This window comes from Pseudophryne corroboree, chromosome 1, assembly GCF_028390025.1.
Source record: "Pseudophryne corroboree isolate aPseCor3 chromosome 1, aPseCor3.hap2, whole genome shotgun sequence".
NCBI lineage: Eukaryota > Metazoa > Chordata > Amphibia > Anura > Myobatrachidae > Pseudophryne > Pseudophryne corroboree.
In genome coordinates, this window is record NC_086444.1 from 836,103,255 (window position 1) to 836,120,634 (window position 17,380).

Consider the following 17,380-nt stretch of genomic DNA (forward strand, 5'->3'; position numbering starts at 1 on the left):
TGTATGTACAGGGTGTACAGAAGATATCGGACACGCTTGCTGCGGTCCCCCGTATTAGCTTGCAAATGCATCCACCATAGAATTGTAAGGGGTCTTCTTTTTGATGATTCTACTAAGCTCCGGAATGCAGAGATAGTGTTAGTCACTGTAGCCTGTAGGCCAGGCCTGGCCAACTTGTGGCTCTCCAGCTGTTGTGAAACTACACATCCCAGCATGCCCTGCCACAGTATTGCTATAGGGAATGCTAAAACTGTGGCAGGGCATGCTGGGATGTGTAGTTTCACAATAGCTGGAGAGCCACAAGTTGACCAGGCCTGCTATTGGCTATAGATTGCAGTAGTTACTGAGAGAGGAATCAGTATATGCAGATGTACAGTGTATGTACATATGCAGACCACATGTGCGCATTGGTGCGCCCAGCAGTAGTGCGCCTCACAATAAAGATCACCACTTCTAACACTCTGCAAGGACATATTCCTGTCAGAGCCCCTATCCCTGCGGGTGTTTCTTAATACATCTGGTCAATCATTCATTTCTTATTGCCGTAAATAGCAATAACAAAGTACTATAATTATTGGGTCTAAGAAATGCAGTATCCTGATAACAATGAAACGAAATAGCTGAAGCCCTTACGTGAAACAAGCAAAATAGTCCAAACACTATCCACACAAACCTTGGTCAAACAATGCCTCTTATGGCAGAACACCCTTTCAGGCGACCTACACCTTCCAAGGATGTCAAAAATTGAGACTGGCCTGATTCATATTTGTAAGTAAAGCAAAAAAAGCAAGTAACTTAATGTCTGGAACAAACCAAGTTGCCATGCCAGGGGGGCAAATACATTTATTTTCTCTGTGCAGGGTAAACACTGGCTACTTTTGCATGCAGCCCACAAATTAGTTAGACAGCTTTATTTTTACACAGAAATTTAGATTCAGTACTTTGAACACACCTCACCCAAATCTAACTCTCTCTGAACATTACATCTGCCCCATCTGCAGTGACACATGGTTTTGTCCAGTTGCTTGCTTTTATGCTTTACTTACAAAAATTGAATCAGGCCTACTGCTGTCAGGTATGTTTGTATCAGGTTACTTGAAAATGTGTGTTTAGAGTATACTTATCAAATTTTGACATCAGAAAATAATCATTACAAATTAGCGATCTCTCCTGGCATAAATAACTGAAGAGTAGGAAAATGTTTTAATAACTTGGAGATCATGCACCATTCATCTGCTACTTACAGATTCCTCTTCTTTGCTGAGCTGTTTTGCACATGAGAGAAAATCCTCAAATTTTGCATATGGGATGACAGGCTCTGGCAGTTCTCGCAGGTACAGCTTCAGAAGTGAGGCGACTGTGTGGACATCTGTGTTGCTGCAGATAACAGACAATGCAGGAAGTGGTTAATGTACATAAAACAGCAATCTGCAAATCCGTAGTACACTTCCCAGTCTATGCCACAGATTTATATATCATTCCTCTACAACTGCAAACTAAACCCCTATTCCATTTTCCTTTTGTCTGTTTTTCCAATCACGCCAAATGAAATAAATTTGTATATTAACATTTATCTAAAAGCAGGTTCCTACTGACAGACGCACTGCGTGAAATTTGAATAGCTTATTTAATATTAAACAGGCAGCTGAGAAAGCAAAAGAATAAATCAGGATCTGGAGTTGTATTAGATTTTTAATGCTAGTCCGATTTACCTTGAAATAAAAGAAGACTGGTACAAGGAAGAAGACTGGTGTAGCTGCAGTACATAGTTGGTTGGCATATATGCAAGCTGCCCTAATTTGTCTCCAGACTGGCTTGAAAACAATTTTCTGCCCTGTCACTTTCCAGCCTGTAGAAAATGCTCTATTTCCCAAATAGCCACTTCATGTACTAATACTATATTTAAGTACCTATATGATCACCTGTCTCCATTTTGCTCATCAGTGACGCTGGTGGAAATGTCATAAATCTTCTAAAAAGTGGAGAGGTGGTGAAGGTGTACATAGCAACCAGTCAGCTCCTAGCTAGCATTTATCAAGTACATTGTATAAAATGACATGAAGCAGCTGACTGGCTGCTAGGGGCAACTGCTCCACTTGTCCACTCTTTAGAACGTTTGATACATTTCCAATTCTGATACTGTCTGTCCTCCAACTAAATGACCATACACGATACCTCCTTACATTTGGGCATCGGAAGGAGGGACATCTTCATGCGCGTGCCTGAAAAGGGGCGTGGGCTACCGAAAAGGGGGCGTGGCCTCATGGAAGGCCCGCAATCGCGAGAACATGCCCCCACTCAGTTCTATTTCCTCACTACTCCCCCAGTGCAACCTGTACCAGCTAAGTGAGTCTCTAGCCTATCCCCTACTCCCTCTAGCCTTCATTGTCTTTAGTTTTAGCACTGTTTATAACTATTCCATGTATGCTATTTATGAAATATTTGTGTAATTATATTACTGTTCAGAGCCGCAACACATAAATAAACGTCAATATCAATGCTAAAAAATGAGAGGTACTTTTATCACTGTATGTCCAGTGAAAATATCAAGTTTTGGTGGCACAGGAATAAGGATGGATCACCAGTACAACAGTAGCATCGTTGTCTTCCTTGAACCCTTAGTCAAAGTTTCAAAATAAAAGTTGTGACAAATGATGGTGCCAAGTACATTTATCATCACATGTCACCACCAACACCTATGGCGTCTGCACCTCCATAAAGAACTGGTATATAGAGTTCCTGATGCAAGCACAGAAACATTCATTCTGGGACCGTATTCAGGGCAGATTACCATGGGGGCCAGTGCCTGGTAATAATAACAAACCAAGCACTTTAGCAGCAGGGACTGACACTTTTGTGCTGAAGTGCTTGGTTTGTTTGGGCCCCCACAAAACAAGCTACAACAGGCTTAAGGCAGCTAAGCTAACAGCTCTGTGGTGCCAAGATGCTAGCTCAGCTCTGCAGGGATTCAAAAGGCTTTTCTATATACATGAACAAAGTCACAATGGGGTACAGTGCACAAAACAGTACAAACAATATAACAATATATTCTGTTTTATTTTTTAAATTTGCAGCTAAGCTCACACTCTAGGGATTCAAAAGGCTTTTCTATATACATGAACAAAGTCGCACTGGCTTACTACACATAGGCCCTCATTCCGAGTTGTCGTTTGCTAGCTGCTTTTAGCAGCAGTGCAAACGCTAAGCCACCACCCTCTGGGAGTGTATCTTAGCTTAGCAGAAGTGCAAACGAAAGGATCGCAGCGCTGCTACAAAAAAAGATTGTGCAGTTTCAGAGTAGCTGCAGACCTACTCCTACCTTGCGATCACTCCAGACTATTTAGTTCCTGCTTTGACGTCACAAACACGCCCTGCATTCGGCCAGCCACTCCCCCGTTTCCCAAGCCACTCCTGCGTTTTTATCTGGCACGCCTGCGTTTTTACACACACTCCCCGAAAACGGTCAGTAACCACCCAGAAACACCCACTTCCTGTCAATCACTCAACGATCAGCAGTGCGACTGAAAAGTGTTGCTAGACCTTGTGTAAAACTGCATCGGCTTTTGTGAAAGTATGTTGCGCGCCGATTTTTAGCCTGATCGCTGCGCTGCGAACAACGGCAGCTAGCGATCAACTCGGAATGACGCCCATAGTACAAACAATAGCACAATAGAACAAAACTGACCTCACAGTGCCTGGAGGTGGGGTTATAGAGGAGGGACCCAATGCATCCTGGGATGGCTACAGTTTTAACCTGTTTGTGCCCTGGATCCAGATCCATCTATACATCCCCAATGTTTTCCTGTGGAAACCCTATGTACCCTGCTGCAGAAATTTTTACACAGCTCAGCTCACACTCCAGGGATTCAAAGGGCTTTTCTATATATGTCAACAAAGTTGCATTGGGGTACAGCACACAGAACAGTACAAACAATAGCATTATATATATATATATATTATTATTATTATTTTGTTATGTTTTTTTTAAATTTGCAGCTCAGCTCACACTACGGGGATTCTAAGTGCTTTTCTGCATACATGAACAAAGTCGCACTGGGGTACAACACACACAGGTTGTACAAACTTAAAAAAAATTACTTTTTTTTTTACTTATTAACTTTTTTTTTACTTTTTCACAACTGACACTGCAGAGTCACCCTGCAGTGCTTATATGTGAACACAGTGGGGTATGGCCTGTGGAGTTAGTGCCTCACCACTGTGTGACAGAATTAGACTAAGGGGACTGGACACAGTACAGCCACTGGATTGACACAGCACAGCCACGTGACGGATGCAACACATCTTGTGGATGGACACAGTAAAGAACAGTGCAGGCTTGTGGATGGACAGAGCACTTTTGGATAGACACAGCAGAGCACAGCAAAGTATATAGCAGCGAGTCACTGCCACGGGGTCTTTATATAGAATCCAACACCGGGATTACAATGTTTTGCCTCAATTTGGAATCCGAGCCTAGAGGGATAACCCGAGGCAGGTCTTGGATTTACTTGGTTACTGGAAGTTCTGTGGGTGCTCAGATTTCACAAGATCCAAACCGCTCATCTCCAGTAAAGATAGATAGATGTCACACACACACACATCTTCAGAGAGGAGGAGGCTTATGTGCAGTCTCCTTCTGGGCCACCTATTCTCTAGCCGGCAGTGCTCCTGCTCTAAGCACTAGGGTTACTTGGTGACCCTAGCGCTGTCCCAGAGTCTAGTGCTAATGTGCAGATCTCCAGGAAAATAGCATGGTGGCCATTTTCCCAGTGCATTTCCTACTGTGCATGTGCGAAACACCAGGAAAATGGCTGCCACACCATTTTCCCAGTGATTTCTGCAGCGCTGCTTCTGCGACGTGGGACTCTGGAGGGGTAGCATTGAAAAAAATGGGTGCAGGATGTGCAGTGTGAACCCCCCTGGACCCCAGGGGCCCATTTGCGCTGCACACACTGTACCCATTATAATATGCCAGTGTGCACACACACACACACACACACACACACACACACACACACACACACACACACACACACACTGTATATACAAACATATATTCACACATACCAGGGGCTGAAAGGAGAAGACTGGTGGCAAAGGCACAGTAGAATATGAGGACGTAGAGGGACTGCTGTGGCTGAGCATGCATAGCAGCTCCCACGCTCCTCTGGACATTATCTGTATGCAGAAAGCTCTGCATTCCAGAGCTCCCTGCAGAAACAGCTGTGATCGCAATTGCTGTAGTGGTTGTGGTTTGTGTTGAGGCAGAGAAACAGCTGTCTCCATCTCTAAAGAAAAATAATTTGGCCCATCGCTGGGTTTCTGGGTACTCAGAACCCACCACGTTCGCCCCAGTGGTCAACATGTCAACAGACAACATGCTGACATGTTCATCATGTCGACATTGATGTAATGGGAAAAATGTTTACAAGCTATTTTTCAGTTAACTGTAACAGTAATCCTAACACGAACATGTGTATTGTCGTCTTTTTTTTAGATACTATACGAAGAAGTTGAAGATGAAGAAGATAAAGATGAAGATGATGACGAAGAAGACCTTTTGTATAATAAAAAAGGTCATACTGAACATGAAACACATGTAATGAACACAACTACCACTAGATGGCAGAATGTACCAGCAGCACAAAAAAGAAAGTGTATAACGAAATTCTTATATGGAAAATGAACTAACATTTTATACATATCCATATAAAAAAATAAATAAAAAATTATATATATATATATATATAATGTACAAAACTAAATATTCAGTTCTATTAACGATACACACAATGATAAATTAAGAATGTATAAACTAATGATCAGACACCCCAAATTGGTTCTTTAATACATTGCATGTTTACCACAAACTGAATTGTATTTTATATTTTTTTTGTTTCACAATCTTTAAAGATTTTAGGTTCTTTCATGACTTTGTCCCTTAGGTTGGTGATGTTTTAACACAAGTCTTTGCGGTGATTTGCACATTCTGGTCAGAGCTGATTACATTTGCTTGAAGTTCACCACTTGCCCTCAACCAGTCTTCCGAACATCAATTACAGTCAGGTCACACTGAAAATACACTATGTTCTCTCACTGCTACTCTGTGCATCTAATGCCCTTGTACATCTTTGCTGATGAAGAAATATGAACATTCTCTTAAGATATAGAGCACATACAAAAAGCATTATGATTAGTTTACTAATTACAGTAAGTACTCCTCTGACTTTGTAAATAAGACATACTGTACATACAATATTTTAATCACATTGAGGTTCATTTACAAAGAGAAATGTACACAATGGCCCTCATTCAGATGTGGTTGGTCCTGCGCCTCATACCACAAAGTACCGATGTTCGGGACGCAGGATGGCATCAGAATGTCAGTGATTGACAGTCTGATGCCATTTGGGGGCGAGGAGGGGGTGGTGACGGACATTTCCTGGCCTCTTACAAGGATCTGCGACAGGCGGCTGATGTGACCTGTTTGGTGCCACAAACTGCCTGATGGTATCACTGTAATCCGATGCGGCGTCCTTAGACGCAGCTCGGATCATTACTGCAGCAGAAGGTATCTACTAGTTGTAACCTGTATGTATAGGCAGCTTCCTGCTGCCTATACATACAGAGCTATCACTGCTGCTTCCTAGGAAGCAGCAGCGATAGCCAGGGGCGTATTAAGAGAGGAGGGGGCCCGTGTGCAGTCTCCAACGGGGGCCCCAACTCTCTCTCGCAGGCAGCCGTGCAGCATAATTAGTGGCCATCCCTATGTCACTCTGAGTGACTGCACCTGGCGCTAGTAGACTCTTCTAGAGAGGTGCTACAGTCTACTGTGCATGCGCAAATTTTCCCAGCGATTTACCCTACTGCGCATGAACAATATGGCAGATGCTGGACTCTGAAGAGGTGAGTACTGAAGAAATAGGTGCAGTGTGGGCCCTCCTGGACCTGAGGGGCCCGTGTGCATTGCACATCCTGCACCCATTATAGATGCACCACTGGTAATAGCTACTCCAACCACATCTGAATGAGGGCCAATGACTGCAGTAAAAATAAATTGAGTGTAGTTTGGGAGGTTCCATGCACAGATTATAGATTTCATTTTTTATTCTCTGATTTGTGGTATAATCCTACTCAAGCTCCATATAACCCACCATAATGTTCATTGATGCTAGACAAAAAAATAAGAATTTACTCACCGGTAATTCTATTTCTCGTAGTCCGTAGTGGATGCTGGGAACTCCGTAAGGACCATGCTGGGAACTCCGTAAGGACCATGAGGAATAGCGGGCTCCGAAGGAGGCTGGGCACTCTAGAAAGATTTATGACTACCTGGTGTGCACTGGCTCCTCCCACTATGACCCTCCTCCAAGCCTCAGTTAGGACACTGTGCCCGGACGAGCTGACATAATAAGGAAGGATTTAGAATCCCGGGTAAGACTCTTACCAGCCACACCAATCACACTGTACAACTCGTGATACTATATCCAGTTTGACAGTATGAAAACAACTGAGCCTCTCAACAGATGGCTCAACAATAACCCTTTAGTTAACAATAACTATTTACAAGTATTGCAGACAATCCGCACTTGGGATGGGCGCCCAGCATCCACTACGGACTACGAGAAATAGAATTACCGGTGAGTAAATTCTTATTTTCTCTGACGTCCTAGTGGATGCTGGGAACTCCGTAAGGACCATGGGGATTATACCAAAGCTCCCAAACGGGCGGGAGAGTGCGGATGACTCTGCAGCACCGAATGAGAGAACTCCAGGTCCTCCTCAGCCAGGGTATCAAATTTGTAGAATTTTGCAAACGTGTTTGCCCATGACCAAGTAGCTGCTCGGCAAAGTTGTAAAGCCGAGACCCCTCGGGCAGCCGCCCAAGATGAGCCCACCTTCCTTGTGGAATGGGCATTTACAGATTTTGGCTGTGGCAGGCCTGCCACAGAATGTGCAAGCTGAATTGTACTACATATCCAGCGAGCAATAGACTGCTTAGAAGCAGGAGCACCCAGCTTGTTGGGTGCATACAGGATAAACAGCGAGTCAGATTTTCTGACTCCAGCCGTCCTGGAAACATATATTTTCAGGGCCCTGACAACGTCTAGCAACTTGGAGTCCTCCAAATCCCTAGTAGCCGCAGGCACCACAATAGGCTGGTTCAGGTGAAACGCTGACACCACCTTAGGGAGAAATTGGGGACGAGTCCTCAATTCTGCCCTATCCATATGGAAAATCAGATAAGGGCTTTTACATGATAAAGCCGCCAATTCTGACACTCGCCTGGCTGAAGCCAAGGCCAATAACATGACCACTTTCCACGTGAGATATTTCAGATCCACGGTTTTTAGTGGCTCAAACCAATGTGATTTTAAGAAACTCAACACCACGTTGAGATCCCAAGGTGCCACAGGAGGCACAAACGGGGGCTGAATATGCAGCACTCCTTTCACAAATGTCTGAACTTCAGGTACTGAAGCTAGTTCTTTTTGAAAGAAAATCGACAGAGCCGAGATCTGTACTTTAATGGAGCCTAGTTTTAGGCCCATATTCACTCCTGCTTGCAGGAAATGCAGAAATCGACCTAGTTGAAATTCCTCTGTTGGGGCCTTTTTGGCCTCGCACCATGCAACATATTTCCGCCATATGCGGTGATAATGCTTTGCCGTAACATCTTTCCTGGCCTTAATAAGCGTAGGAATGACTTCTTCCGGAATACCCTTTTCCTTTAGGATCCGGTGTTCAACCGCCATGCCGTCAAACGCAGCCGCGGTAAGTCTTGGAACAGACAGGGCCCCTGCTGTAGCAGGTCCTGTCTGAGCGGTAGAGGCCACGGGTCCTCTGAGAGCATCTCTTGAAGTTCCGGGTACCACGCTCGTCTTGGCCAATCCGGAACCACGAGAATTGTGTTTACTCCTCGCTTTCTTATTATTCTCAATACCTTTGGTATGAGAGGCAGAGGAGGGAACACATAAACCGACTGGTACACCCACGGTGTCACTAGAGCGTCCACAGCTACCGCCTGAGGGTCCCTTGACCTGGCGCAATATCTTTTTAACTTTTTGTTGAGGCGGGACGCCATCATGTCCACCTGTGGTTTTTCCCAACGGTATACCAGCATCTGGAAGACTTCTGGATGAAGTCCCCACTCTCCCGGGTGGAGGTCGTGTCTGCTGAGGAAGTCTGCTTCCCAGTTGTCCACTCCCGGCATGAACACTGCTGACAGTGCTAGTACATGATTCTCCGCCCATCGGAGGATTCTTGTGGCTTCTGCCATCGCCATCCTGCTTCTTGTGCCGCCCTGTCGATTTACATGGGCGACTGCCGTGATGTTGTCTGACTGGATCAGCACTGGCTGGTGTAGGAGCAGGGATTTTGCTTGACTTAGGGCATTGTAGATGGCCCTTAGTTCCAGAATATTTATGTGAAGGGAAGTCTCCTGACTCGACCATAGTTCTTGGAAGTTTCTTCCCTGTGTGACTGCCCCCCAGCCTCGAAGGCTGGCATCCGTGGTCACCAGGACCCAGTCCTGTATGCCGAACCTGCGGCCCTCTAGAAGATGGGCCCTCTGCAGCCACCACAGTAGAGACACCCTGGTTCTTGGAGACAGGGTTATTAAGCGATGCATCTGAAGATGCGATCCGGACCACTGGTCCAACAGGTCCCACTGAAAGATTCTGGCATGGAACCTGCCGAAGGGAATTGCTTCGCAAGAAGCCACCATCTTTCCCAGGACCCGCGTGCAGCGATGCACTGATACCTGTTTTGGCTTCAGGAGGTCTCTGACTAGAGATGACAACTCCCTGGCTTTCTCCTCCGGGAGAAACACTTTTTTCTGGACTGTATCCAGAATCATACCCAGGAACAGTAGCCGTGTCGTCGGAACCAGCTGTGACTTTGGGATATTCAGAATCCAGCCGTGCTGGTGCAGCACCTCCTGATATAGTGCTACTCCCACCAACAACTGTTCCTTGGACCTCGCTTTTATTAGGAGATCGTCCAAGTACGGGATAATTAAAACTCCCTTTTTTTTTAAGGAGTATCATCATTTCCGCCATAACCTTGGTAAATACCCTCGGTGCCGTGGACAGCGTCTGGAATTGGTAATGGCAATCCTGTACCACAAATCTGAGGTACTCCTGGTGAGGATGGTAAATGGGGACATGCAAGTAAGCATCCTTGATGTCCAGGGATACCATGTAATCCCCCTCTTCCAGGCTCGCAATAACCGCCCTGAGCGATTCCATCTTGAACTTGAATTTATTTTTATTTTTTTATGTATGTGTTCAAGGATTTCAAATTTAAAATGGGTCTCACCGAACCGTCCGGTTTCGGTACCACAAATAGTGTGGAATAGTAACCCCGGCCTTGTTGAAGTAGGGGTACCTTGATTATCACCTGCTGGGAATACAGCTTGTGAATTGCCGCTAGCACCGCCTCCCTGTCTGAGGGAGCAATCGGCAAGGCAGATTTTAGGAACCGGTGGGGTGGAGACGCCTCGAATTCCAGTTTGTACCCCTGAGATACTATTTGGAGGATCCAGGGATCCACCTGTGAGCGAGCCCACTGATCGCTGAAATTCTTGAGGCGGCCCCCCACCGTACCAGGCTCCGCCTTGTGGAGCCCCACCGTCATGCGGCGGACTTGGCAGAAGAAGCGGGGGAGGACTTTTGCTCCTGGGAACCTGCTGTTTGTTGCAGCCTTTTTCCCCTACCTCTGCCTCTGGATAGAAAAGACCCGCCTTTTCCACGCCTGTTTTTCTGGGTCCGAAAGGACTGAACCTGATAAAACGGCGCCTTCTTAGGCTGTGAGGGGACATGGGGCAAAAATGCTGACTTCCCAGACGTTGCTGTGGAAACTAGGTCCGAGAGACCATCCCCAAATAATTCCTCACCCTTATATGGCAACACTTCCATGTGCCTTTTAGAATCTGCATCTCCTGTCCACTGGCGAGTCCATAAGCCTCTCCTAGCAGAGATGGACAATGCACTAACCTTAGATGCCAGTCGGCAGATTTCCCTCTGTGCATCTCTCATATATAAGACTGAGTCTTTTATATGGTCTATGGTTAACAGGATCGTGTCTCTGTCTAATGTGTCAATAATTTCTGACAGTTTATCTGACCACGCAGCGGCAGCACTGCACATCCAAGCTGACGCAATAGCTGGCCTAAGTATAATGCCTGAGTGTGTATATACAGACTTCAGGATCGCCTCCTGCTTTCTATCAGCAGGTTCCTTGAGGGCGGCCGTATCCGGAGACGGTAGTGCCACCATTTTAGACAAACGTGTGAGCGCTTTATCCACCCTAGGAGGTGTTTCCCAACGTGACCTATCCTCTGGCGGGAAAGGGAACGCCATTAGTACCTTCTTAGGAATTACCAATTTTTTATCAGGGAAAGCCCACGCTTCTTCACACACTTCATTTAATTCATCTGATGGGGGAAAAACTACGGGTAGTTTTTTCTCCCCAAACATAATACCCTTTTTAGTGGTACCTGTATTTATATCAGAAATGTGTAACACCTCTTTCATTGCCTCAATCATGCAGTGAATGGCCTTAGTGGGCATCAGGTTAGATTCATCGTCGTCGACACTGGTGTCAGTATCAGTGTCGACATCTGGGTCTGCGGTCTGAGGTAGCGGGCGTTTTAGAGCCCCTGATGACCTGTGCGACGCCTGGACAGGCACGAGCTGAGAAGTCGGCTGTCCCACATTTGGCATGTCGTCAAATTACTTATGTAAGGAGTCTATACGTGCACTCATTTCTTTCCATAAGCTCAACCACTCAGGTGTCTGCCCCGCAGGGGGTGACATCCCTTCTAAAGGCATCTGCTCTGTCTCCACATCATTATCCTCATCAAACATGTCGACACAGCCGTACCGACACACCGCACACACACAAGGAATGCTCCAACAGAGGACAGGACCCACAAAAGCCCTTTGGGGGGACAGAGTGAGAGTATGCCAGCACACACCAGAGCGCTATATAATGCAGGGACTAACTGAGTTATGTCCCCTATAGCTGCTTTTTCTATATAATTTATACAGCGCCTAAATTTAGTGCCCCCCCTCTCTTTTTTTTACCCTTTTCTGTAGTGTAGACTGCAGGGGAGAGCCAGGGAGCTTCCTTCCAGCGGATCTGTGAAGGAGAAATGGCGCCAGTGTGCTGCAGGAGATAGCTCCGCCCCTTTTCCGCGGACTATTCTCCCGCTTTTTTCTGGATTCTGGCAGGGGTATTTTCCACATATATAGCCTCTGGGGCTATATATTGTGGTATTTTTGCCAGCCAAGGTGTTATAATTGCTTCTCAGGGCGCCCCCCCCAAGCGCCCTGCACCCTCAGTGACCGGAGTGTGAAGTGTGTGTGAGGAGCAATGGCGCACAGCTGCAGTGCTGTGCGCTACCTTGGTGAAGACTGATGTCTTCTGCCGCCGATTTTCCGGACCTCTTCTTGCTTCTGGCTCTGTAAGGGGGACGGCGGCGCGGCTCCGGGACCGAACACCAAGGACAGGGCCTGCGGTCGATCCCTCTGGAGCTAATGGTGTCCAGTAGCCTAAGAAGCCCAATCCGGCTGCAAGCAGGCGAGTTCGCTTCTTCTCCCCTTAGTCCCTCGCTGCAGTGAGCCTGTTGCCAGCAGGTCTCACTGAAAATAAAAAACCTAAATCTATACTTTCTTTCTAAGGGCTCAGGAGAGCCCCTAGTGTGCATCCAACCTCGGCCGGGCACAAAATCTAACTGAGGCTTGGAGGAGGGTCATAGTGGGAGGAGCCAGTGCACACCAGGTAGTCATAAATCTTTCTAGAGTGCCCAGCCTCCTTCGGAGCCCGCTATTCCCCATGGTCCTTACGGAGTTCCCAGCATGGTCCTTACGGAGTTCCCAGCATCCACTAGGACGTCAGAGAAATAGTAATAAATCCAACAGCAAAGAGATAGCCCCTTTTTATCCTAAAAACAAACATGCAAGCAGTTCAGACTGTGTCTAAGGGGGAGGGGAGCATGTGACTGCCGAGACACAGGGGGTGGAATGAGGCTGTAGAACTACAAAGGGTGGTATAAGGCTGGAGAGACATGGGGGTTAGGGGTTAAGTGCGGGGGAATGGACCGGAACTGAGTTCCATCACCTGTAATGATACGTAGGACTAGTTCCGCATCCATCACGGAACTGCACAGTGATTCCAACAGAAAAGCCCTACCTACCACCCACGTCAATAGATGATGCAGGCAGCATTAGCTGCAGCCTCCTCCCCCTTCCTCAAGTCCTGCCGACTCCATGGTCCTCCTCCGCCTTTGGCCCACCCCTCCTGGTACTCACATACACTGTGTCTGTTGGACAGCATTCAGCACTCCTCAGGAATGGTATATTAGGGGCACTACTGTGGGCAGTGTGTGTAGGGGCACTACTGTCAGTTCTTAACATATATAATGGGTATTACTGTGTAGCATAACGTGAATGAGGGGAATTACTGAGTGATGTAACATGAATAAGGGGCACTACTGTGTGTCGTAATGTGAATAAGGGGTACTAATATGTGGTGTAATATGAATCAGGTGTGAATAAGATTGTGGTACTGTATGACATAATTGAATTGGAGGTACTATTGTGTGACCACGCCCCTTCCTTGTGAGACCACACCCCTTGGCGCGCACTGTTCCTTTATAAAGTTTGGGAGGTAGGGCACAAAATTGACAAAATGCAGGGGGTGACGAAATCCCTAACACTGGCCCTGGCTCCGAGGATTTATTTGCAAAGTGATTGACTGTCAGGTACCATTTGGGGGAAGTAACAGGGAGTGGCGGCAAAAATGCAGGCGTGTTGCAGCCATTTTGAGAAGAGTTTCAGGCTGTGACTCTGTACGGAGAAAACATGGCGTCCCTGCAGCCATTCGGCATGACCATAATATTACTCAGATGGGTGATTATGGAAGGATCTGAAACTGGCACTGCATCTTTATACACAACAACTTGGATTTGCGAGGTCCTTGGTGGGCGTCTCTACATATATGGAGTAGGCCCAGGGGTGGAACTGCCGGAGACAATGGAGTCTTTTGCCGCCGGGCTTCAGCCCTGAAGGGGGCACTTCATCCATTGTTCCCCGGCCGTTCCGTGCCCTTTTAACTATAGCAGATACAGCAGCTATCATCACCCAGCACGGCTTCCTTGCTGTTCCCCACCACTGGCTGCAGCACTGCCAGCGGTGGGGAACAACGGGGAAGCCGTGCTGGGTGATGATAGTACGGCGGAGCCTGTTACTAGTCCCTACGCTGTACACGCTGCCTCCGCTCCTTCACACACTGCCACAGCACATACAGGGAGCCGGGCAGCGGCCAGCGCTGTAGCTGGCCGCCTGCACGCTCCGCCACCTCCCGGCCACTACTGCTGCTCTACCAAGTGATCCCAGCGGAAACAAGAGAAGACCAGCGCGGGGAGCGGAGAGGCAAAGGTATGGGATGGGGGGCGTGGCTGGGAAGTGGCTGAGTGTCCTCTGTCCTGTTACTCATGTACAGTAGCTAATGTAACAGAACACCTGCTGCTGTCATCGCTTACAGGGTCCTTTTGACTAAGCTTGGCTCTCTCTCCTTCCCTGTTCTCACCCCATCCCCTCCACCTCTGTGCTGGCCCTGTCTCCCCTCTCTCCTGTCCCTTTCACCCCTGTCCTATCCCTGTCACCCCTGTCCTGTCCTATCCCTGTCACCCCTGTGCTGTCCCTGTCTCCCCTCCTGTCCCTGTCACCCCTGTCCTGTCCTATCCCTGTCACCCCTGTGCTGTCCATGTCTCCCCTCTCTCCTGTCCCTGTCACCCATGTCCTATCCCTGTCACCCCTGTGCTGTCCCTGTCTCCCCTCTCTCCTGTCCTGTCCGATCCCTGTCACCCCTGTCCTATTCCTGTCACCCCTGTCCTATCCCTGTCACCCCTGTGCTATCCCTGTCACCCCTGTCCTATCCATGTCACCCCTGTGCTGTCCCTGTCTCCCCTCTCTCCTGTCCCTGTCACCCCTGTCCTATCCCTGTCACCCCTGTGCTGTCCCTGTCTCCCCTGTGCTGTCCCTGTCTCCCCTCTCTCCTGTCCCTGTCACCCCTGTCTCTCCTGTCCCTGTCACCCCTCTCTCCTGTCCCTGTCTCCCCTCTCTCCTGTCCCTGTCTCCCCTCTCTCCTGTCCCTGTCACCCCTGTCCTATCCCTGTCACCCCTGTGCTGTCCCTGTCACCCCTGTGCTGTCCCTGTCTCCCCTCTCTCCTGTCCCTGTCACCCCTGTCCTATCCCTGTCACCCCTCTCTCCTGTCCCTGTCACCCCTCTCCTATCCCTGTCACCCCTGTCCTATCCCTGTCACCCCTGTGCTGTCCCTGTCTCCCCTCTCTCCTGTCCCTGTCACCCCTGTCCTCTCCTGTCCCTGTCACCCCTGTCCTATTCCTGTCACCCCTGTGCTATCCCTGTCACTCCTGTGCTGTCCCTGTCTCCCCTCTCTCCTGTCCCTGTCACCCCTGTCCTATTCCTGTCACCCCTGTGCTATCCCTGTCACTCCTGTGCTGGCCATGTCTCCCCTCTCTCCTGTCACCCCTGTCCTATTCCTGTCACCCCTGTCCTATCCCTGTCACCCCTGTGCTGTCCCTGTTTCCCCTCTCTTCTGTCCCTGTCACCCCTCTCCTATCCCTGTCACCCCTCTCCTATCCCTGTCACCCCTGTCCTATCCCCGTCACCCCTGTGCTGTCCCTTTCTCCCCTCTCTCCTGTCCCTGTCACCCCTGTCCTCTCCTGTCCCTGTCACCCCTGTCCTATCCCTGTCTCCCCTCTCTCCTGTCCCTGTCACCCCTCTCCTATCCCTGTCACCCCTGTCCTATCCCTGTCACCCCTGTGCTGTCCCTGTCTCCCCTCTCTCCTGTCCTGTCCGATCCCTGTCACCCCTGTCCTATTCCTGTCACCCCTGTCCTATCCCTGTCACCCCTGTGCTATCCCTGTCACCCCTGTCCTATCCATGTCACCCCTGTGCTGTCCCTGTCTCCCCTCTCTCCTGTCCCTGTCACCCCTGTCCTATCCCTGTCACCCCTGTGCTGTCCCTGTCTCCCCTGTGCTGTCCCTGTCTCCCCTCTCTCCTGTCCCTGTCACCCCTGTCTCTCCTGTCCCTGTCACCCCTCTCTCCTGTCCCTGTCTCCCCTCTCTCCTGTCCCTGTCACCCCTGTCCTATCCCTGTCACCCCTGTGCTGTCCCTGTCTCCCCTGTGCTGTCCCTGTCTCCCCTCTCTCCTGTCCCTGTCACCCCTCTCTCCTGTCCCTGTCTCCCCTCTCTCCTGTCCCTGTCACCCCTGTCCTATCCCTGTCACCCCTGTGCTGTCCCTGTCTCCCCTGTGCTGTCCCTGTCTCCCCTCTCTCCTGTCCCTGTCACCCCTGTCCTCTCCTGTCCCTGTCACCCCTGTCCTATTCCTGTCACCCCTGTCCTATTCCTGTCACCCATGTGCTATCCCTGTCACTCCTGTGCTGGCCATGTCTCCCCTCTCTCCTGTCACCCCTGTCCTATTCCTGTCACCCCTGTCCTATCCCTGTCACCCCTGTGCTGTCCCTGTCTCCCCTCTCTCCTGTCCCTGTCACCCCTGCCCTATCCCTGTCACCCCTGTGCTGTCCCTGTCTCCCCTGTGCTGTCCCTGTCTCCCCTCTCTCCTGTCCCTGTCCTCTCCTGTCCCTGTCACCCCTCTCTCCTGTCCCTGTCTCCCCTGTCCTATCCCTGTCAACCCTGTGCTGTCTCTGTCTCCCCTGTGCTGTCCCTGTCTCCCCACTCTCCTGTCCCTGTCACCCCTGTCCTATTCCTGTCACCCCTGTGCTATCCCTGTCACTCCTGTGCTGGCCATGTCTCCCCTCTCTCCTGTCACCCCTGTCCTATCCCTGTCACCCCTGTCCTATCCCCGTCACCCCTGTGCTGTCCCTGTCTCCCCTCTCTCCTGTCCCTGTCACCCCTGTCCTCTCCTGTCCGTCACCCCTGTCCTATCCCTGTCTCCCTTCTCTCCTGTCCCTGTCACCCCTGTCCTATCCCCGTCACCCCTGTGCTGTCCCTGTCTCCCCTCTCTCCTGTCCCTGTCACCCCTGTCCTCTCCTGTCCCTGTCACCCCTGTCCTATTCCTGTCACCCCTGTCCTATTCCTGTCACCCCTGTGCTATCCCTGTCACTCCTGTGCTGGCTATGTCTCCCCTCTCTCCTGTCACCCCTGTCCTATTCCTGTCACCCCTGTCCTATCCCTGTCACCCCTGTGCTGTCCCTGTCTCCCCTCTCTCCTGTCCCTGTCCTCTCCTGTCCCTGTCACCCCTCTCTCCTGTCCCTGTCACCCCTGTCCTATCCCTGTCACCCCTGTGCTGTCTCTGTCTCCCCTGTGCTGTCCCTGTCTCCCCTCTCTCC

General features: G+C 49.3%; 1 protein-coding gene across 10 annotated transcripts in view; it reads right to left on the reverse strand.

Annotated features, from left to right (window-relative positions):
* The window catches only part of ARHGAP24 (Rho GTPase activating protein 24), a 1,566,862-nt gene that overhangs the window by 22,080 nt on the left and 1,527,402 nt on the right, over positions 1-17,380 (reverse strand). For all 10 annotated transcript variants that reach the window (XM_063919883.1, XM_063919884.1, XM_063919885.1 and 7 more), the window contains one exon: positions 1,245-1,377. In XM_063919883.1, coding sequence (XP_063775953.1) covers positions 1,245-1,377 — 133 coding nt within the window. The remainder of the gene's footprint in view (positions 1-1,244; positions 1,378-17,380) is intronic.